At 41.1% G+C, this 23,724-nt stretch overlaps 2 protein-coding genes across 19 annotated transcripts in view; one reads left to right on the top strand and one right to left on the bottom strand.

Annotated features, from left to right (window-relative positions):
- Positions 1-23,724, top strand: part of MCPH1 (microcephalin 1) — a 220,104-nt gene that overhangs the window by 83,846 nt on the left and 112,534 nt on the right. For 6 of the 16 annotated variants that reach the window (XM_039531752.1, XM_039531738.1, XM_039531746.1 and 3 more), the window contains one exon: positions 167-244. The exons of 3 other annotated variants lie outside the window; for them this stretch is intronic. In XM_039531752.1, the coding sequence (XP_039387686.1) occupies positions 167-244 (78 nt within the window). Of the gene's footprint in view, positions 1-166; positions 245-918; positions 997-23,724 lie in introns of all 16 variants that reach the window. 7 more of the 16 variants (XR_005596592.1, XM_039531740.1, XM_039531748.1 and 4 more) reach the window with 2 other exon arrangements.
- ANGPT2 (angiopoietin 2) overlaps positions 4,378-23,724 on the bottom strand; it is an 81,059-nt gene continuing 61,712 nt past the window's right edge. For all 3 annotated transcript variants that reach the window (XM_039531756.1, XM_039531754.1, XM_039531755.1), the window contains 3 exons: positions 23,069-23,235; positions 7,459-7,589; positions 4,378-5,646 (listed from right to left, as the gene is read on the bottom strand). In XM_039531756.1, the coding sequence (XP_039387690.1) occupies positions 5,486-5,646; positions 7,459-7,589; positions 23,069-23,235 (459 nt within the window). In that variant the 3' untranslated portion in view covers positions 4,378-5,485. The remainder of the gene's footprint in view (positions 5,647-7,458; positions 7,590-23,068; positions 23,236-23,724) is intronic.

Genomic DNA, 23,724 nt, shown 5'->3' with positions numbered 1-23,724 from the left:
TATTAATCTGCAGGAAAACATTTGATTTGGGTTTTTAAAAAAAAAAGTGTAACCAACTATTCTAACTTGTGTTAATTTTAGTTGTTTTCAAAGTGGCTGCTGTTTTATTGCCTCTAAAAAGTACTATAGAATTTTAAGTGTCTACTTATTACTTAACTTATTCTAGGTACTGTGGTCTTTGGAATGTGGACATTGGATTTCAGAGGAACCATATGAACTGTCAGCCAATTTCCCTGCAGCTCCTGTAAGTTAAATGTTCCTCTGTTTATGAATTTAGATTCATTTCTCTGTTAAATGAATAGTTACAGAACTAGGGGTACTAATGGTGAAGGGCTATCGTGAATAAGTGTCTTTATTAGAAATAGATACACGTATTCTCTCTCTTGCTCACTCGCACTCTTTCTCCCCACTCTTGTCCAATCCTCCTTCCTCAACAGTATGCAAAACCTGTCGTACAATATGTAAACATTTAGAAAGAGATTCATTTGTTGAATAACTTCTGAGTAAATAAGGGCAGGTCTACACTTAAAAAGCTGCAGTGGTGCAGCTTTAGTGAAGACACTACTTTGCTGACGGTAGAGCTTCTCTCGTCAGTGTAGTTAATCTACCTCTGGGAGAGGCGGTAGCTATGTTGACGGGAGAAACTCTCCTCTCAACATAGCACTGTCTACAGTGGCGGTTAGGTTGCTATAACTGCCTCGCTCAGGAGTGAGGATTTTTCACATCCTTGAGCAACGTTATACTGTTATACCAATGTAAATCTGTAGTGTACACCTGGCGTAAGTTTCATGTTTAAATATGCACGTTCTTGAGTTTTGTAGTATCATGTCTTATTTCTTGCTGTGCTCGTGTCTCAGTTAAAGACTATCATAAGGTGGGAAAAGGCAACAGGCCACAGCTTTAACACTTCTGTTCCAGATGCTGCTTACATTACTGTTTTTTCCACTGAATGGATTTCAGGAACTTAAAGTCGCTATGGGCTTCACAACCCAGTAAGTGAGTAATACAGAGCACTTCTTCTTAAATGCTAGCTTCCCAGCAACAACTTGAGCATTTGTGCAAAAAGTTTTATTACCTGTATATACTGGGCTATCTCCAGGTACACCCCCACTTCATGTTGTCTGAAGTTATTAAGCAGTAAATTCGTTTTGGGCTTTGATACAAGCAGGATCGTGGTTGATCACATCACAGAAGGGTTTACAATTTGTTTTAGCTGTGTAAGACATATTTTCTTCAGCTACTTGTTTCATATAGTGTTTCACATGTTTTGATGAGAGAACATTTAACTGGTGATTGAACTTTGCTTTCCGAACTACAATTTTGTTATAGTTTTTGAATTAGGGATTTTTAAATCCCTTTTACATTCATAATCATTTTATCTGAATATTTCCAAGATAAAGGTTTCTAATAACTTGCTATTATATTGTAGAGCAGAGGTGGGAAAACTACGACCCACAAGCAGCTTTAAGCCGGCCCATGTGCTCTTGTTGGGGAGTGGGATCTGGGGCTTGCCCTGCTCCGGCCGGGGTACAGGCTCGGGGGCCATTCCACACAGCTCTCAGAAGCTGCGGCATGGGTCCGCTCCGTCTTCGAAACACTCCAATGGGAGCTACAGGGGCAGTGCCTGCTGATGGGGCAGCGTGCAGAGCTGCCTGGCCGCGCCTCTGGGTAGGAGCCAGAGAAGGGACATGCCACTGCTTCTGGGAGCTGCTTGAGGTAAGCGCTGCTCGGAGCCTGAACCCCTGAGCCTCTCCCCACGCCCCAACCCCCTGCCCCAGCCCTGATCCCCCTCCTGCTCTCCAAACCCCTCGATCACAGCCCGGAGCACTCTCCTGCACCCCAAACCACTCATCCCCAGCCCCACCCCAGAGCCCGCACCCCTAGCCGGAACCTGAAACCCTTCCCACATCCCTGCCCCAGCCCTGATCCCCCTTCTGCCCTCCAAACCCCTCCTACACCCCAAATTCCTCAACCCAGCCCCACTCCAGAGCCCACACCCCCTCCTGCAATACAATTTCTATTCCCCGATGTGGTCCTCAGGCCAAAAAGTTTGCTCAACCCTGGTGTCGAGAAAATACAAGAGTTATTCTAAAATGACTGACTGTAAAAAGAAACTAGTGGTGCATTTATAGATTTGTTTAACATAAGAGTCCTTTTGGAGGGATGTTTTGTGGGGCAGCAAATAACTAGCCTGTTGTTTTCTATCCAGGTAGTTGTGCTGCTTCTGTTGTGCCAATCATTGTTTATAGAGTATGTTGAAAAGAGAAGCAGGAGAAAGCCAGATGATTTTAGCTTAAGGCTGTAGAGTCTTCTGTTTCTTTTAAACCCTTTTTCTCATTAATAACTTGGCATGTTATCAGTAGTTTTGCACAACATTCTGTAAAGCCCTTTGAGAGTGATTTCTGCCTTTTCTTAACTTCCTCACTTCTGTCTCATATCTGCTTATCACCTTCATTCCTTCAGTAGAAAAGGGAAGGCTTGGGGGACATTGAAAAGGCAGGGTGAGGCACATTAGGGTTGTGCAGAGAGTTTTTTGTCTGTGTTGTACTTTATCTGTGAATAAGTGAATCTATCCTCTTTTCAAACATTCCCATCTCAAGGTGTTTTAATTGTTGTAATTACCGTAGTTGCGCTCAAAAGAGTTCCCTTCCTTTTCTTATTATATCTCATAAGAAGCATTTAAGAAGGGAGGATGGGATAGGAATGGAGAAATATATAATGCTTATGCTTTTGAAGGTTATTGGGGAAGGAGGCAGGAAAAGGCACTCTCTTGCTAATTTGTAGTTTCTTCTTGCAGTCACTGCAGGCTGTGGTACGAGCCACTGAATGGTTGACATTGCCTTATCTGACACCTGTATAGTCTCTCTTAGATAGCGTTTGCTCTTTAAATAAGCCATGCAATCTTATTTAGTTAGAAAGGCATCTAAAATTGATTGATTGAATTCTGAACATTAAAGTTTGATTTTAAAAAACTACAGAATTTTCAAATAAAATTAGAGATGGTAATTACAGAATAATGATTTTAAAACTTTGACTGGGGTAATGATCAAGGTTAATGCCATGGTAAAGATTGAGAGTTTTGGAAAATCAGACTAGACCAGCAATGTCTGCTTGTTAGATGTGCCAAAAATTTTGAGCAACTCATCAGATAATTTTTAACAATATTATGAAACAAGAATTCATATTTTACGGATCTGTCTCACGCAACTCAATTCATAATAGGAAAAAATAATTAAACCTTAAATCAGCATTCTTTTCATTATCTGGTATTGTCCCTGTACTTTCCTTAGACAAACTGAAGATTATAGTTGAGGTTTTTATTTAATGACTGACCAGTCATTCATACTCTGTCCATTGTTGTGCTGTCCGATACTAAGGTGTTCCTTAGTGAGCACTTTTAAAGAATGGATTGTTGTTGTGGGTGATGACCTAAATCTTTCAGATGTTGAGGATATCTTTTGTATTTCTTCATATAAATAAAAGTATTATGAGTATTTTGATGATCTATTGAATTAAAAATGTACCATTGTAAGACAGCTGTTTTATGGAAGTGATTTGCAAAGTCTTCTTCAAACATACGAAGTCAAAAGATTAATGTTATAAGCTTGGTAGAAGTAATATTACATTTTTAAATAACGGTCTTAATTATATTTTGCCTATTATGTAAAATGCTTGTTAAGACAACTCAATTAACTTTTCATTCATGGGGTTCATATAAATCACAATGAAGTATTATTTTTATAAGTCTCATAATATATATTTTGCCTCCATTCTCCTTGAATAATTCTGATACATTACTTGCTACTACTACAGCAGTCTGTTTTTGCCACTGAAAGCATATAACTGGGTAACTTTTTGAGAGCAGTTGATTTACAGCAATATGGTTCTTCTTTTTAACTCATTTCCCAACATCAATCACAATTACTGATGCAATGTGCATATAGAAAAATAAAAAGACTTTAACATGTTTTGTTATCTGAGCCTCAAAAAAATCTAGAAAATTTTCATTACTGGAAACATGCTTTTTTTGTGTCACATTTGGAACTCAAAGTTCAATAGCGGTCAATGAAAAATTTCTAAAATTGTCATGTTGGGACTGATACCAAGCATGAGAAATTTCAACCCAGAAGGAATATTTTGGTGTGACCTCTATAAAATATTGAAAAGTGTTTAGAAGAGAAGTGTCTTCTGAACCTTAATTTTAGCATTTCTATCAATAACCTATAATACATACTTTTTAAGCATATTGTTACAATAAACATAGGGAAAAATCACCCATTAAGCCATTTATTCACTTGAAGATATACATTGAGGCCTAGATTATCACTATACTCAGAATTGCCTGAGTCTCATACAGCTATTTCCCACACAGAAAAACTGTCTGACCATAGGATACTTTTAGGTTTCTCTTCTTTCTCTTTCTAAAATGCAATAAAATTTATCTTAAGAAATAAACATGAGCTTTTTTCCATAAAAGAGCAGATTGGTTTTAAAAAAGTTATTAAAGTTAGCTTATTTTTCACAGAAGGTCTAAACATAACCAGGTGATATTTAATTGCATGGAGAACAGCAGTTGTCTGGTGTTTAAGTGAGGCAACAGCATTATGTAATACTTAATTCTCAGTTGTTATACATTAAACAACTAGAAAGGGGGAAAAGTGCAATCTTCATAGAAAATGTAATGAAACACATGATACCATACTATAATTGGCAGGAGAGTTTGTACTTTAAAATATCAACTGTAATAAGTACAAAATCTGATAATTTTTAAAAAAAACATAAAATAGTGATCAATTATACACAGTATTTTCCAAGAATAAATGCAAAGCACTTAAATGGAAATGCTATTTCTTCTAAGATTGTTAAATAAATTGATGTGAACTACAAGAAAAGCCCCAAATAAGTCTAAACGCTATTTGCAAAGAAGTCTTTGCAAAGGAATGTATCCTTTAATTTATGACAATGAGCTAATTACAAGGCATTATATATGTACATAAACTACAAACAAGGTATGGGATAGAAAAATAGTTCTAGATTTAGATTGCAAGTTAGGAGAATTTTATATTAATGTAATGTTTAAAGTTCAGTGATGAGCACAAAGGCACATTTCTAAAACTAAGTTTTTAGATATTTTTCACAGTTCCAGTTATTTACTAACACACACAACATAAATGATCAAGAAAACAAAGTCCTTAAATTGTCTGACAGTTTCTTGGACGTCTTTTTTACTCAGTCTTTCTGCCAAAATCATTGTTACACAGATTATTTCATGTTTTAGACTTTGCTGTGTCTAGTTGAGTAATGTGAGCTTGAACTGATGAAGACTATCACAATTCAAGAATTGGAACAAATTGATCCCTTCAGAATACTAATGCATGTTTTCTGGGCTGGAAAATGACAAACTGCAGCTGTGAGTTTAAATGTTTGGCAAATGTAGTTTTTGAAGACTATACAATACACAATTCACATAGAATGCAAAGGGCATTTAGAAATCTGCTGGTCGGATCATCATAGTTGTGGCTTTGAGAGAGTACCCTGATCCTTTCCAGTAATACCACTTAATACCATTAAATTTGTTGGTGTTCTGCCGCAGTGGATAGTACATTCCATTCAAGTTGGAGGGACCACATGCATCAAACCACCAGCCTATAAGAACAGAAAACAAACAAAAATCTGAAATAATGAAATTATCAGTGTAGATAGTTTTTAAAATTGTATGCACAAATACCTTACAGTGTGCTGATCCTGAAACTAGAAAAAATATAGGAATATTAAAATACCTAGTTTTCACTCGTGTGCCTCCAGATCTCTCCTCCTTGCTAACTTTAACCATGATGAAATGTATACAGCTGAGTAAAATACTTGAGGAATATGCACTACATAATTTAGCTGTAGGAGTTGTAGCATTTTATGGGATGTGGTTGTAAATTAAGGGAGGGAGCTTCAATCAGCTCCTCAAAAGCTTATCTTACTACATATTTCAGAGGTTGATGGTGATAGATCTAAGGGCAGAATTTGGCTTGAAGATGATAATCATGATATTGTATCTTTCTTTTTCCTTCTGCCTTCTCTCAAGATTGTATAATTTTCCACTTTTAAGTCCTACATTTCTACTTAAATGAAAAATGCTTCCCTTGCAGTGAATTCAGTTTGCTTCAGTTCTTAAAGTCTGTAAAGAGGTGCACTATTTCTAAATCCCTCAGTACTGAAACAGCTAGCTGAACTCTGCATAAAGGAATGGTGACAAAAAAGGAGCTAAACTTATTCAGTTTCACATCTTTTTCTTCAGATTTCACTTGTTGTCCTGCGTTGTTAGTAAGGAATAGGGAAACTTTATTTTTATCAGTAAAAGCAATATTTTTACACTTTTGTTATACTGATGCGGGGAGGGATAGCTCAGTGGTTTGAGCATTGGCCTGCTAAACTCAGGATTCTGAGTTCAATCCTTGAGGAGGCCACTTAGGGATCTGGGGCAAAAATCAGTACTTGGTCCTGCTAGTGAAGGCAGGGGGCTGGACTCAATGACCTTTCAAAGGTCCCTTCCAGTTCTAGGAGATAGGTATATCTCCAATTATTTATTATTTATGGTAATAGGAATGCTGTGTTTTATAAGGCAATAATCCAGTTCTCCCTTTGGATAAATATGAACTGCCTTCAGACTTGCAATCTATACACTCAGGAAGCAGATCACTGTTTTGTAAATTGAGTGTGCCTCTCTGTAGCTCTTAAGCAACATTTAAATTACAGAAAGTATGACTGGATTGCAGAATTATAGAGAAAGTTAAACCTGCTTTAAGATACAGAAACAATCTAAAATGTAATGTCAATAAAAGTGTGAACAAAATTGATCCAGAATTTATCCACCTACATAATAATTTTGGTATGCTTTGAGTAAATGTATTCTCACTTCAAATTATATTTAAATATGGAAAACAAGTAATGTTTTGTATTACAGAAATGTATTCTTTCATGACAACTGCATTCTAATTGTCATACTTATAAAGAGCCTATAAAATTCTTAGCTCCCATAGGATCACTAGAGATTTCTTGTGCCTAATTAAACAATTAGAAACCATTTTGTTGATTAAAAAGATGATTCCTGATACGTTTTGGGGGCATTTTGATCATTTGGCTACTTTCCCATGCTATTAGGATGCGCACTCTGCTGTCTTCTGTTCATACCAGTTTCACAATAGCAGGCCTTGTTGTTGCACATGTTGTGAGAGAATGATGGCCTATTTCCCCCCAATTTTAACTCCTCTCATTTTTACTTTAGCTGAGCTGTCTGAAATGGTAAAATAGAAAATTTGAACTCACTGAACTAGCATTTCCAATTGTGAGTTTTGGACTTTGTCACTAGTCAGGATTTAATACGTCAAAATTACCATCTATTTACCTGATGGACTGTTTTACTGCCAATAAAAATAGGAAGATTGAGAAACAGAAAACCATTCCTACCTCCTGTTAGCATTTGTGAACATTTGCAAATACATTTGTCATTGTCTGCATCCTTTGTGCTAAAATCATTTCCTGGTTGGCTGATGCTACTTATTTTGCCCGCTGTCCCAGTAAGTCCTTTAAGCTGGATCCTGTAGAAGTGCAGAACGGAAAAACAAATGTTAGATTAAAGCTAATGGCAGTTGATCTACACAGTAATGAGGAAATTTTTTGTAATAAATATCCTGTTTAAACAACAATTTGATTCTCCTCTTGTTAATGTATGGCTATAAACTTTCTTTGACGGGTATTATGTTGGTATGAAGAGTAACACTGTCAGCATAACATTATATTGAAGAGATAAAATAACCTCCGCTTTTATAGATGTTTGTTCCACCTATGTTAGATTAACAGAGATTATATGGAGATATATATTGATAATCCTTGAGAAATGTACTCTATGTAAGAAGAACTAGTACCATAGTAACTTGCAATATTAAAGTGCATTGCATGTAAGCAATACTAGTAATGGATTTTTAAATCCTCTATCTAATTTTCTCCCTGCCTTATTCTTACACTGGGTTACTCCTGGGGGAATACTGCGCCTGCACATAATTCATGTCCCCTGCAGATTTCTTTGCTTCCCCACAGAAAAATGACTTTCTGACAGGGGCGCAAAGGGAAGCTGAAAGAGCAGTCACGCACCCTAGCAGTGCACGTACAATGCTTCAGGCACCCAGAGCAGCCGGCAGAGAAGTAAATCACTGCGGGGCTAGGGACACCCCAGCCAGTGGCTCCTACCCTGAGCTGGGATCAGCTGCTAATCCCAACTGGGCTGGAGGCAGAAGAGGACAGGACTTCCCCTTCCCCTGCTAGGTGTCAGACCCACCCCCAGAAACCAGAAAGCTCAGCATCCTCCCCTGCTTCCTGCCCCTATCACTCCTATGGGTGTGGGGGGGTCACTGTACGGGAAGCTGCTCCCTCCATCCACGCAACCCCCATGCATCCTGACCTCCCATATCCAGACATCCCTGCCAAGGCTCACCTGTTACATCCAGAACCCTCCAAGCCCTCGATACCCAAACCCCACCCCACTGTCCCTGCACCTGGAACCCTGCCCCCGCCCCCTCCCCCTCAACGAGTCTCTGTGCATCCAGATCTCCACACCTAGACCCACCACTGAGCTGCTTGCATGCAGATTGTCCCACACAGAATCCTCTCGCCCCATGCTGAGCCCCTCCACATGTGGATCCTGCCTGGTTGAGCCTATCTGCCCTGCACCTGGTGCAGAGGGGCATGGCCCCAGGGTGTTTCTGGGGCAGGCCCAACCCTTGTGCTGTGGCAGGGTCGGTTGCAGCCTCACCCCTGAGTCCATGTCCTGGGGGTGGGGAGGCAGTAGGGTGATTTCCCACCTTCGTACAGCCAGTGGCCTGTGCTCCCCCCTCCTACACTGGAGCCTCTGCATTTATTTATTGACAAATAAAACTTGCAAAATTTTAAAATATGATGTGCAGAATTTTTAATTTTTTTGGCACAGAATTATTTTTTTTTTGGTGCAGAATGCCCTCAGGATAACTGGTATTAACATGCTGTGGCAGTCTAATATGAAAACTGTGTATCAGTGATGGGTAAAATTTAATTGGTAATAAGGATGATTTTCTCTGTCCTTTCCTTCCCACTCTCCAAAGGGACTCTTCCTTTGCAAATGTTTTGAGAATTAAAAAATGTCAAATCAGTTCATGGTCAACAATAATGATTTTAATTGTCAAATATTGGAGGGAAGATATAGGCTACATAGCACTTCATAGTCATATGACAAGTCTAACTTTCAAGTGAGGCTGCTACTATATTGTTTTTAAAAACTGAAAGATTTAAATCGTGAAATCAAGTAGTATAGAGCTATCTTGTTTGTTTAAGAAATAGGATTGATCTTCTAAGGAATTTTTAATTTCTTCTCAAACTTGTCTTGATCTTTCTATGTGCCTGCCTGCTGTAGAATGTCATTAGATCAAGGACCATAATCCTGGAATCAGTTTTATTACAATGCTGAATTTTTCTCTAAATGTTAATTAGTTTCTAAATTATTTTAAAGTGTCTTGGGCAGTTATAAAAGAATATTTTCAACCATTTCACACTTCCTCATACTTTCATATAAGGAAATATAGATGTTTATCAATAACAATGGATTTTAAAAGTTCAATGATCTTATTACAGATTACCTTTTTTTGAAATCTCCTTTTAAAAGTGTAGGTGGTGTTAGAAAAAGCTTAATGTAGATGTTGAACATTTTTTTAAAGAGTTCAGACTTAGTTTTCAAAGACTGATCCAGTTAAGCCAATTTCTAACGTAGTTTGTCTGTCTAGTGTTGACAGTTTCCAAACATTGTGTACAAGTCTAGGGTTACTTTTCCAACATTGTTCGATGCCTGATGTAAACAGGCCATTATTCTCGTCATTGATTTAAGAAATGGTTGGATTAAAACCAGGATACCTGTGAATAACCATTTGAAACTACTTTTGCTGTGAAAGATCCCATTGCAATTTTCTGAAGAGCATAGATTTTTCTCAGGTGGTTTTGGCCTACATTTCCCCTTTCCTGTTTCAGTGCGCCGTCATTTAGTTCCTTCCTTTCCTGCCTTGTCGAAGGCTCCATTAGAGTGGGGCTATCATATATTTGTAAAGTTTGTGAATCACTTTGGGGTATTGTGGAGTAAAAGGCTATATATAAATGTGAACTCTTACTGATTTTGATTGAATGGGTCTTTGGATTTTTTTAAAACCTGGTTTGATTAATCTTAACTAGATTTTTTTCAGAGGTTTTGAAAATTTACCTCACAGGATTTGTGAAGTTTAATTGGTTAATTCTTGCAAAATGCTTTGAGATATTCAAATAGAAAGTCATGTATATTGCAAGTGCATAATTGATTAAAGTTATTTTTAAAAGGTCTTCTAAAGTTAGGAACCTTAAGTCTATATTCACTTAACTAAATAAGTGGCTCTGACCAAAAACACCCCAATATTCACTCCCTACACATTATTATAATAATTGTTGTGCAAAATACATGTTGTTGAGGTATCATTTAAAATCTCATAACACACAGATCGTCAATATTCTTGTGTAATATATATACGAAACATGTATTAGGAGTTATGAATATAAGATTAAATTGATTACCATGTGTTTACCAGCAAGTCTGGGGAGCGGGTAAACCAGTTTCTCAAAGACACAGGATAAGCTGCCTCCTCGAGCCAGGTGTCAAAGTTTGATTGCCAATCACCTGTCAAGTGACTATTGTTTGGCAATGAAGGGTGGGTAAGAACAGATCTATCTGAATTTTAGCAAACAGCATGGAAATTTTTTCACCATGAGACTTCATGTCTCCATCCTCACAGCTGGAATGAACTTTATTTAGGGGTAATCCTCAGGAAAATGCATTTCAAAAGGTGACTGGACTCTAAAAGCAAGGCGCAAAAACACCCCAACCTATCTCTCTCTCATCTAAGAAGACAAAGGAACCAGCCCTTTGACTTTTGGGGGAGTACCTGACCTGAGAATTTGGTCAATAATGTTGCTGGGAAACTGGTAAAGATTTTACCTTGAACCAAGTCTAGCTTGTTACGTTTAACTACTAAAAAAACATTTTATCTTTATTTCTCTTGTAACCATTTCTGACTCTAATACCTTATTTGTACTCACTTAAAATCTTTGTAGTTAAACTTTTTATTTTTTTAATAAAACTAATCCAGTTTTGTGTTTAAACTGAACAGTTGAAGTAGCAAACTGTTGCATATTGACCCCTTACAGAGGCAATGGACCTCTAATATCTAAACAGGAGAGGGCTGGAAAGTGCAGAACACACATTTTTGGGAAAATTCAGGACTAAGAGTGTGTTGGGGTCACCCTGCAAGTAGTAACCAAGGCTGATGAAAGCCAGAATGTGACTGGAGTGTTGCTGATAGGCAGCTGATGTTATTGCTGCTTGGCCAGGCCTGTAGCTGTACACAGACACTCAGCACATGAGCTGCATGCTGTTAGGTTTAGAGTTGCCAGGCGTCTGGATTTTGACTGGAATGCCTGATTGAAAAGGGTCCCTGGTGGCTCCGGCTGTTAAAAGTCCAGTCAGCGGCGTAGCGGGGCTAAGGCAGGCTCCCTGCGACTCCTGGAAGCAGCCAGCATGTCCCTGCAGCCCCTAGGTGTAAGGGCGGCCAGGGAGGCTCCACACACTGCTCCCACTCCAAGTCCTGGCTTCATAGCTCCAATTGGCCAATGGGAACTGTGGGGGTGGCACCTGTGGATGGGGCAGCATGCTGAACTGCCTGGCTGCACCTCTGCCTAGGAGTGAAGGGGGGACATGCCGGCCTCTTCCAGGAGCTGCCTGAGGTAAGCACTGTCTGGAGCTTGTACCCCATATCTCAATTCCTTGCCCTGAGCCCCGTCCTGCACCCAAATTCCCTCCCAGAGCCTGCAACCCACACACTGTCCTACACCCCAACCCTCTGCCCCAGCCCTGAGCCTCCTCCTGCACCCAGATCCTGCACCCCAACCCCTTGCCGCAGCCTGCTGAAAGTGAATGAGGATTGGGGAGAGCAAGCGACGAAGGGAGGGGGGATGGAGTGAGCGGGGGCAATGCCTCTGAAAAAGTGTGATGCAGGGGGCAGGGCAAGGGTGTTTGGTTTTCTGCAATCAGAAAATTGGCAACCATGCTTAGGCTGTTTCTGAGAAGCCCAGTTTGGGAGCTACAGCATTGTGAGGGGCCCAGGTTACAAGTGATGACACAACCTCTCCCTGGCCTGGATTGAACCCTGAAATGTGACAATGGCCTTATTTCCAAAAGTGCTCAGCAATCAACAACCCCAAAGGAAAATCATATGAAATTAGAAACCTAAGTATAAATTATTGGCCAATGATGATACTTTGGATAGAAAGTGACAGATTGTAAGTACAAAGATTTCAAAGCACTTAATAAGCATTAAGTTAAGGTTAAGGTTCAAAGTCTCCTTTTCAGGTAGATAGCTATAATTCTCCCAGTTATATAGATGGAGAAACCGAGACATAAGTTGCCATGTCCAGAGTCACCCAGAAAGTCTGTCAGAGCTGGGAGTAGAACTAGATCTCATGACTTAGTCTTTTTCTGACCATATATGTTCCTGTGTTAAGTGGATCAGAATATCATTTTGTTTCCTGGAACAGCTTACATTGTTTCTTTGAAGCATTTAAAAAACTTACTAATGTAAAAGGAAATTATTTTTATGCCACGAATAATATTACAGTGTAGCGGAATATTTTCAAGATAATTTTAAAATGTATATCCTTTTTATAATGTTAAATAAAGTATACTTTAAACCACTGCATTTTATGGCACATCAAATACTTGCTTGCATTTCAAGAAGAAGTATCTATTTGCAGACAGCCATCTTAGTTTGCAGTAATTATTTTTTAATAATATAAATGGACAAGGGTAATGACCCATTTTGCAAAGATTGTCCTTATAAGTATTATAGTGCCTTAATTTAAAAATAAAATCTCTGCTATAGAGTCTAACTGTTTCCAGATGAGAAAATATTTGGTTTGGATTTGAAACAACCACATACTATTTAGGCATTAAGATCCAACTTTTGTTGGGGAATGGGGGTAAGATATTGATAGTTCTTTGAGTGGCCTTGCACATTCCCATTTATGAGGTACTGAGTTGCCTTTGGTGGAACCTCCTTCTAGCAGTGTCAGCTAGAGCACCCCCTCAGTTCCTTCCAACCATGTGTGCATGGATGGATGTGAACTTCAGACTGTTTGTGAGCTGAAGCCTTTTTCTTCTTAAGCCTTAAGACTTTCTTTCTTCTAGTGGTAGTTTGTTAGTATATTTAATGTTTTCTGCCATTCTGGGTTATAGTGGAATTGAAGCAGAGGAAGCAACCATATGCGGTGCCTCAGCTGCCAGGGAGAAGGACACCCACCTTCAGGATGTTTGATTTGCTGAACCTTTAGTCCCAGAGCCTGCAAGGACTGGGAGACTTGCTTGAAGATCCTTCTCAAGGAAGCTCTCAAGGCTAAACTTTCTGGATCCGATCAGTCCTCAGATCCAAGGTCTCAGAGGCCAGTCATGGCTCCTGTGAGTTCCAGTGACTGAAAGGTTCCAAGAAACTGAAACCCCTGTTGGGGCCGGATTCAATTCCTGTGGCTTCCTCAGTAAAGCTCCTGAGGCTACACATGTCCAAACCGGGGCTGTGTGGTCAGATCCGACTGCCCTAGTTCCAGAAGAGAGGTCAGGAGACAGTTTGATCATCCTCACCAATGCCATACCTCATGCCTTGCAACTTTTTGATCCTGATGGATCCCCCTCAACTGCAGGACCAAGGCCAATTCCTACTTCCACTTCCAGGTCCAGAAAGATGGTTTCAATCAGTGTGTCAGAACTGGGGCCATCAGCGCCTTCAATTCTGAATGGTGTAGCACCGAAAAAAGATACATAGAACAAAGCGGCCACTGTTGGCTGTGCCACTTCCCATTCATCAGAATTATTGATTCTGTCCAATTCTGACAAGGCTGATATCGTTCTAAAGCAGAGACCTCTTTTACCTCCAATTTTAGTAGCAATGGAGATGGATTTGTGTACAATGTTGGATCTGAAGTTGTCCAAGTCTTCAGACTTGCTGTCAGTTCCTGCTTTGGTTCCAGTGTTGGTTCCAGCTACATCAGAGGTGGGCAAACTGTGGCCTGCGGGCCATATCTGGCCCATGAGACCATCCTGCCTGGCCCTTGAGCTCCCGGCCAGGGAGGCTAGCCCATGGCCCCTTCCCTGCTGTTCGCCAGCAGCCTCAGCTCACCGTGCCGCTAGGGGTGGTAGGATAGTCGTGGGAGTCCCAAGGGGGCCTGTCAGAGGCTGGGGATGTGGATAAGGGTCAGAGCAGTTAGGGGACAGGAAGCAGGGGGGATTGGATAGGGGTTGGGGTCCCGGGGCGGTTAGGGGTGGGGCTCCTGGGAGGGGGTGGTTAGGGGACAAGGAGTAGGGGGAGTTGAATGGATCGGGGGTTATGAGAGGGGCAGTCAAGGAGCGGGAAGTGGGAGGAGGTGGATAGCGGGTGGAGGCCAGGTTGTTTGGGGAGGCACAGCCTTCTCTACCTGGCCCGCCATACAGTTTTGGAATCCCGATGTGGCCCTCAGGCCAAAAAGTTTGCCCACCCCTGAGCTACATCCATGGTTCTGGAAAGGTCTGTCACCATGCAGGCCAAGTTCACTTTTTGGCTCCAGTTCATGCATTGGATCTGAGTGTGAAATGCAAGATTTCTAAAAGGAGGCATGTTTCCCTGGTTCCAAGATCCATCATAATCTTTGTCTATTGTTAAGAAGAAGAGGCCATAAAGTGGCATGCTTCCTCTTTCTGGGACCATAAAGAGCTGGATCTTCAGACCTTCCTCCGGATCCACTGTCATCTCTGGTGCATTTTATCTCTGATCCAGACCTGGGTCAGTACCAGGAGGAAGATAGAGCAGCGATTCTCAAACTGTGGGTTGGGACCCCAAAAGTGGGTCGCAACCCCATTTTAATGGGGTCACCAGGGGTGGCATTAGACTTGCTGGGACGGAAGCTGAAATCTGAGCCCCACTGCCCAGGGCCAAAGCCGAAGCCCCAGGGCTTCAGCCCTGGGCAGTGGGGCTCAGGTTACAGTGTCCCCCTGCCTGGGCTGAAGCCCGTGGGCTTTGGCTTTGTCCCCCAACCCGAGGTGGTGGGGTTTAGGCTTTGGAGGGACTCAGGCAGGCTCTGGCTTTGCCTCCCTCCTCCTGGGGTCATGTAGTAATTTTTGTTAGAAGGGGGTCGCGGAGCAATGAAGTTTAGGAACTCCTGAGATAGAGGAACACAAAGACCTATAGCTTGTTTTGTACCACCCTTTGGTCTACCTCCTGTAAGCATGTTCCTGAATCCCAGTTGCTGGGGAGACTGGCAGTCCTGGGGCTGATGGCCTTATTGAGGGCCACCTCATGAATTTGTCAGTTATCCTCCATGTGGATGGAGAGGTAAAGTTTTGTCTACAAAGTATCCAACAGTTCAAAGATCCTCAGATCCAAATTCTCTAGGGCTGTTGATATTTCAGACAGTGCTTTCTGAGGAAGAATGTAATGGTATAGCTGCCCTCTTTGAGCAGGAACATATGGAAACAGACTGTGAACCTGATTTATCACCAGATGAACATGTGGGAGTGGCTTCAGCCTCCTTTCCTTTCGAAGACACTTTGCAGTTCTACAATTTTGTGAACTGTATGGCATCCACTCTGAATCTGTCTGCAGTGCCTGTGGAGGAGACTTCTCCCACGCTGTTTGATATCCTTGATGCTACCTTTAGGAGCAGAATATCTCTACCCATTTTGGATGGTATGCTACCACTGGCTAAATGTGTGTGATCTGGTACTGCCTCTTGTCAACCTGTCTCCAAAAAGGTTGACAAGTTGTCAGATACTGTCTGAAGGGTTTTCCTGTTTCCATACACGTCCTATACCTAATTCACTGTGGTGGCTGCTGCCACTAACAGGGCAACATCTGGACAATCACACTCCACCCCATCTAATAGGGAGAGGGGAAAAGATTGATTCATATGGCGATGAAAGGCAAATTATCAGGTAGTCATAGCCCACTACAGTTCCATTTATGGGAAAAGATTACATTGTTTTGACAAGACTTGCATGACACTTTGGACCCTACTGCTAGAACATTATCATTTGCTCTATCAGGAGGCAAGCTTGGCTGTTCCTCCTCTCTAGCTCTGGACACTTGGCTTATACTGGAGGAGCTCTCTTTTCATGGAGGGGGAGCGCCTTTTCAGTGAAAAGACAAATTAATAGAAAAATTAAAGGACAAGAGATTGACAGCCCACTCTCTGGGTTTAATTTTCTCTGCTTGGAAAAGGACCTCTATTTTATTTCTAGTACCAAAAGCAGTCTTCATTATTTTATTTTTTGTCAAGTCAAAGATTTCAACAATACCAGCATCCTGTAGCTTTCCAGAATCAACGTAGAAAGAGGCCTTTCAAACCAAGGTCTAAATCTAAACAGCCTGCTTCCTTGTCATCCCTTTGTAGCAAAAGCTTCAGTTTTGATGAGAAAATTTAAGAATCAATCAGGATAAGTCTACCTTCTTCTTTCGAAACAAACTAGCCAACTTTATCAGTGCATGGAGGCAAATTACATCAGAACAATGGGTTCTAGAGATTGTAGAAAGGGACTATGCCATACCTTTTGAGATTCACCCCCACCCTCTCCTCCCAGTTTCTTCTACCTTTAACTCTTCAGGGACCCTTCCAATGAGGCTATTCTTCTTGCAGAAGTTGAAAAATTGCTTCTGATAGGAGCAGTCAAGGAGGTCATGCAAATACCAGAGGGATTTGGGTTTTTTATTCCTGTTACTTTCTGAGGCAGAAGAAAGATGACAGAATTTGTCTAATACTAGACAGAAGAGGCCTGAACAAATATATCTGGAGGTTTTGGTTCTGTATGTTGTTTTATGGCATCCTGTACTTACATGACTCCATTTGCACATCTAAGAATGAAACCTATGCAGTACTGGATGTTTCAGCTCTACAGACCAGTTTGGGACAGCCTTTATATGTTGATCACCATGCCGCAGAACAGAATCGTTTCTTTAGAATGGTGGTCAGTCAGAGAGAATGTTCAGAGGTGTACAGTTCTCTCAGGGTAATTTCAGATGCATCAAACAAGGTGTGGGGGGACTCATGTGAATCATTTGACAGTTCAAGGGCATGTGCAGGGGAGAGCACTGCACATCAATGTGTTGGAAGTGACAGCTGTTCATCTGGCCCTTAGACTTCCTCTCTCATGTACAAGGGAGGATTGTGACAGGCAATGCATGGCTGATGTATTACAACAACAAGCAAGGGAATGCTTACTCCGCTCTCCTGTGTGCAAAGGCTTATAAGCCCAGGGGATTGGTGTATCCATCACATTTTTACTGTGTAGCCCTATATCTGGCAGGGGGAAACAATGTAAAATAATAATAATAATTGGAGATATACCAATCTCCTAGAACTGAAAGGGACCTCGAAAGGTCATCAAGTCCTGCCTCCTGCCTTCACTAGCAGGCCCAAGTACTGATTTTTGCCCCAGATCCCTAAGTGGCCCTCTCAAGGATTGAGCTCACAACCCTGGGTTTAGCAGGCCAATGCTCAAACCACTGAGCTATCCCTCCCTAGTTGCAGATCATCTCAGCAAAGACAGCTTTCAGATGCACAAATGATACGTAACAGATCTGTCAATTATCATATTCTCCAGCTGGAATTGACCAGGTGCGAAGCTGTTTGCAACATGGTCCAACAAAAAGTGTGACCTCTTCAGTTCCAGAGTGGGTAGGGACTATCTTGGTCAGATGCTTTCCTGCTGCACTGGAGAAAAGGCCTGATGTATATCCCCCTCTTCCCCCCCTCCCTTCTAGTGATTCAGAAGGTGGTTAGATACACCAGGACAGGGCAAAGATGATTATCATTGCCCTGGCTTGGCTATGTCAACAGTGGTTTATTGATCTTCAATTCTCTGGTGGAGTCTTAATGTGTCTGATACTGCCTCCAGACCTGCTGTTTCAGCAGGAGGGCAGGAATCTTTCACACAGATCCATAGTTTCTTCACCTGTCGGCACTGGCAACTGGACTTTGACTCTGTCTGCTCTTGAGCAGTCATGTTCTTTGTCTTTCCAGGACATGCTAATTCATTCTAGAAAACAGTCTACTAGAAGCTGTTACTACTTAAAGTAGACCCAGATTTCAGGCACGGGTGAGGGAAAATCTGATTCCCTTGTGTCTGCTTCTGTTCCTTGTGTTCTGAATACTTAATGTACTTAAAATCTCAGGAATTATCTAACTCATTGTTAAAAGTTCATTTGGCAGCCATCTCTGCATATTACACATTAGTTGACGTTTTATTATAATTCAGTTAGCCATCCTGGTGAAGTAGCCCTTTCAAACCCTTGGCTCAGTGTTCTTTCTATTATTTATTGATCAAAATGGCTTTCATTATTGCCATCACACTGGCTTGGGGCGGCAGTGAATTGAATGCTCTAGGGCTTATACACGTTTTACTTCTCTTCATAAGGACAAGGGTAGTTCTCAGACCTGATCTCAAATTCTTACTTAAAGTGATGGTTGACTTTTTTTCACATCAGACAGTTAATTTGCCACCCTTTCCCTTCTCTCTCCCCTCCTCCCCGGCCGCACTCTAATAAGGAGAAATTGGTCCTGCTACATGCTTTGGAAGGCAGAAGGTCCCTTGCTTGTTATTTAGATAAGAGTAAAGTTTTCATATATCTTCTATACTGTTAGTGTCTTATGCTAAAAACTACATGGGTTATACAGTTTCTTCTTCTCTTGATGGATAACATGTATTGCTGAATGTTACACGCTAGCAAAAGTTCCTATATTTGCTTCAATTTGACCACATTCCACTAGCTGTGGCTACTTCCCTTGTTTGTCTTAAGCAGGTACCAGTTGCTGAAATTTGCAGAGCTGGAACCTGGACTTCAGTGCACACTTGTACAAAGCATTATATTTTGGATTTGGCCTATAGGGCAGATGTTGGATTTGGTAAAGTGGTGCTTCAGACTCTATTCAGTTAGGACTTTGTTCCTGCCTCCAAGTTAGTTTTCACCACTGCTCAATTTGTCCCATAACTGGGGGAATATGCAGAGCTACTCAAAGAAGAAATGAAGGTTACTTGCTCATGTTTGGAGTTCTTTGAGAGGGCACTGCATATTCACACTTCCCACCACCTTCCCCTTTCTGTCAGAGCCTTGTTTGTTCTGTGTCTCTGGCTTTGAGGTGGATGCAACTAAGGTGGTGAGCGTGCTCCGCCTCTTACATAGCCTCGCCCTCAGAACATCAGTGACACTTAAGAACATAAGAACGGCCGTACCGGGCCAGACCAAAGGTCCATCTAGCCCAGTATCTGTCTACCGACAGTGGCCAATGCCAGGTGCCCCAGAGGGAGTGAATCTAACAGGCAATGATCAAGTGATCTCTCTCCTGCCATCCATCTCCATCCTCTGACGAACAGAGGCTAGGGACACCATTCTTACCCATCCTGGTTAATAGCCATTTATGGACTTAGCCACCATGAATTTATCCAGTCCCCTTTTAAACATTGTTATAGTCCTAGCCTTCACAACCTCTTCAGGTAAGGAGTTCCACAAGTTGACTGTGCGCTGCATGAAGAAGAACTTCCTTTTATTTGTTTTAAACCTGCTGCCTATTAATTTCATTTGGTGACCCCTAGTTCTTGTATTATGGGAATAAGTAAATAACTTTTCCTTATCCACTTTCTCAACATCACTCATGATTTTATATACCTCTATCATGTCCCCCCCTTAGTCTTCTCTTTTCCAAGCTGAAGAGTCCTAGCCTCTTTAATCTTTCCTCGTATGGGACCCTCTCTAAACCCCTAATCATTTTAGTTGCCCTTTTCTGAACCTTTTCTAGTGCTAGAATAACTTTTTTGAGGTGAGGAGACCACATCTGTACACAGTATTCGAGATGTGGGCGTACCATGGATTTATATAAGGGCAATAATATATTCTCAGTCTTATTCTCTATCCCCTTTTTAATGATTCCTAACATCCTGTTTGCTTTTTTGACCGCCTCTGCACGCTGCGTGGACATCTTCAGAGAACTATCCACGATGACTCCAAAATCTTTTTCCTGATTCGTTGTAGCTAAATTAGCCCCCATCATGTTGTATGTATAGTTGGGGTTATTTTTTCCAACGTGCATTACTTTACATTTATCCACATTAAATTTCATTTTCCATTTTGTTGCCCAATCACTTAGTTTTGTGAGATCTTTTTGAAGCTCTTCACAATCTGCTTTGGTCTTAACTATCTTGAGTAGTTTAGTATCATCTGCAAACTTTGCCACCTCACTGTTTACCCCTTTCTCCAGATCATTTATGAATAAATTGAATAGGATTGGTCCGAGGACTGACCCTTGGGGAACACCACTAGTTACCCCTCTCCATTCTGAGAATTTACCATTAATTCCTACCCTTTGTTCCCTGTCCTTTAACCAGTTCTCAATCCATGAAAGGACCTTCCCTTTTATCCCATGACAGCTTAATTTACGTAAGAGCCTTTGGTGAGGGACATTGTCAAAGGCTTTCTGGAAATCTAAGTACACTATGTTCACCGGAACTCCACCAGAGAGGTCCTTTGGGGCCATCTGCCTGTCCCAAGTCTGGGTAAAGAAGGAGGGTTGGGCGTGGGGCTAGCAACTCCACCCCGTAAAAATCAGCTTGCTACAGAAACGCCAACAATAGAGTTAACAGAGACTTTTAGCCTGGAAAAAGAAGGGTCTTCAACTCGAAGACGCATGACGCTGGGTGGTGAAAGCTGCGAGGAAGCCACTAAGCCGATCACCCTTCTTACAACCAGGAGGATTACCATCGGCACATGGAACGTGAGGACCATGTACGAGTCAGGAAAGACGGCGCAGGTTGCAGCAGAGATGAGGAGCAACAACCTGACCCTACTAGGCATTAGCGAGCAAGAAATACCTGGCGACGCGACCTTCAGGTTGATGGCAAAAAAATGGGCTATACCTGGAACCAGCTAGAGCGAATGGCCCAGGATAGAAGACTCTGGAGATCTGTGGTTGGCGGCCCATACCCCGATTGGGGTGACGGGCATGAATGAATGAATGAATGATGTTCACCGGATCCCCCTTGTCCACATGTTTGTTGACCCCTTCAAAGAACTCTAATAGATTAGTAAGACACGATTTCCCTTTACAGAAACCATGTTGACTATTGCTCAAGAGTTTTTTTTTCTGTGTGTCTGATAATTTTATTCTTTACTATTGTTTCAACTAATTTGCCCGGTACCGACATTAGACTTACCGGTCTGTAATTGCCGGGATCACCCCTAGAGCCCTTTTTAAATATTGGCGTTACATTAGCTAACTTCCAGTCATTGGGTACCGAAGCCGATTTAAAGGACAGGTTACAAACCGTAGTTAATAGTTCCGCAACTTCACATTTGAGTTCTTTCAGAACTCTTGGGTGAATGCCATCTGGTCCCGGTGACTTGTTAATGTTGAGTTTATCAATTAATTCCAAAACCTCCTCTAGTGACACTTCAATCTGTGACAGTTCCTCAGATTTGTCACCTACAAAAGCCAGCTCAGGTTTGGGAATCTCCCTAACATCCTCAGCCGTGAAGACTGAAGCAAAGAATCCATTTAGTTTCTCCGCAATGACTTTATCGTCTTTAAGCGCTCCTTTTGTATTTTGATCATCAAGAGGCCCCACTGGTTGTTTAGCAGGCTTCCTGCTTCTGATGTACTTAAAAAACATTTTGTTATTACCTTTGGAGTTTTTGGCTAGCTGTTCTTCAAACTCCTCTTTGGGGAGGGGTGGGAGTTTGAGAGGGCTCTAGCTGACACTGCTAGAGAAGGTTCTACCACAAAGCACCACAAGGTGGTGCAGTACACTGGAATCTTGACTATGCAGAGCCATCTAGAATAACTCCAATTGCAGGAGAAAAACTTTCAGTTTGGGACTGCTTTGTATGTGGGGGTTGAGATGAAGTCAAAGTATATTTCAGTTAACCTTTGGTAATCTCTTGATGGCGAAAGTCTTCTATTCTAATTTTATTTTCCTTGATGAAAAAAATGTAATGTTTAAGAGCTCATGTTTTTGATGGCTTCTGAGCTCCTTGGATACAGTTTAGTTTTTGGGTGCAAAATTGTATTTTATAAAGGTTTTCATTTAGAAATGTATGAATTTGGGTATCATGGAAGGTGTCAGATTGACCTTCCTTGTAGTCTCCTAACTTGTCTACTGGACAAAGCTTGGACAGCAGTACTATAAGCCTCCTCATGCTATTCTGTCCAGTGGTTCTCAAAGAAATGTAAGCCTCCTCATACTACTCCCTCCAATGGATCTCAGCTCTTTTCTAAATAGTTCACCTAAAGCAATCTTTCCCAAAGTGAAAGGCTTCTTATCACGTTACAAGAACACTCTGCTAGGTATAAAGTTTTATTAAAATAACAGGAACAATGAAACTAGATATTAAACCCTTGCCATTGGGATAAAGTGAGGACCCACCATTCAGCTTGACTAACTCAACTGGGAGCTGCATTGATTCTCAAAAATAAGAGAAAAAATCAATCCTACTTTGGCAGACTGTGCAGCTGCAATCTTGTGGTTGCTGTGTGCATGTCCATTGGTGTAGCTCAGGAAGTGGGGGGACTGTCACTAGATGTAATTTCTGATCTGCCTGCTTCTGCCTCTTCATCTCCTCAAGAGAACACATGCACGCAGGAGGCCACTCCTTCATGGCCCCCTGAGAGCTATGTGCCAACACCCAATTTTGGCCTTGTTGGGTTTCCCCCTACACACACTATATCAGGTATATTGCATGTTGGGCCGTCTATAAGGGGAAGGAGGGGCCTGAAGGTATTACTTACCTACTGTATACTGGTGAAAAGGTACATACTGTTCTATTTTTAAAAAATCTACTAAGATTATGTAGGGTATAGGTGAAAATTAGTAGCAACTGCTTTGTAATTAATATAAAAAGAAAGTTATGTAGCTGAACAATTTACAGGAATTAATAGCTGACGTTTTTTCAACTCAGTGCTGTTTGCTTACCTGTACTTTAGTTCTTCACTTGCTAGATAGAAATGTTCATACAATGAATATGCCTCATTTCCTTCCCAGTCTTTCAGGTGTATTTTAAGAACATAGCGTTTCTGATTAGTCAGTTGAGAAACTAACTCATTTCCCAGCCAGTACTCCCCAGCAGGATCACCAAATCCCTGTAATCCAAGTTGTATATTTAAATAACTTTAATTTGTTTTTCTTTGATTTTGAAATAATCAGTTCATCAATTTTTAAATGTAATTGCTTTGTCAACACAAAAAGTGTACTACAAATATGAGGATCCTAGTTCTTTGGTATTTCAAATTTTGGATTTCAGCAGGGACCAATTTAGGAACTTGAAACAAAATGTATCAGTATTAGACTTACTAGATCTGGCGAACATTTGCCAATAGAAACACAAATATAAATAACTTAATGAAAATTAAAGATGTGGACGCGACATGAAATAGCTTAGGAAAAAAATGCTACATTTCTTTGTAAAAACAAACATAACACTTGCAAGTCTCTGCTTAGGCAAACAGTTTATATTACTCTGGCATTTCCCAAATGAAAGCACAATTTTTCATCTAAGAACTAAAATGTAACTTTAGAACCTGTTTAGGCAATACGACTTTAAGTAACTGATTAATATTATTTTGTGATTA

This window comes from Mauremys reevesii, linkage group 3 (genome assembly GCF_016161935.1).
Source record: "Mauremys reevesii isolate NIE-2019 linkage group 3, ASM1616193v1, whole genome shotgun sequence".
In the NCBI taxonomy this organism is placed as follows: domain Eukaryota; kingdom Metazoa; phylum Chordata; order Testudines; family Geoemydidae; genus Mauremys; species Mauremys reevesii.
Note: the sequence above shows the minus strand (reverse complement) of the source record. Positions and strands in the feature narration are given on the sequence as shown.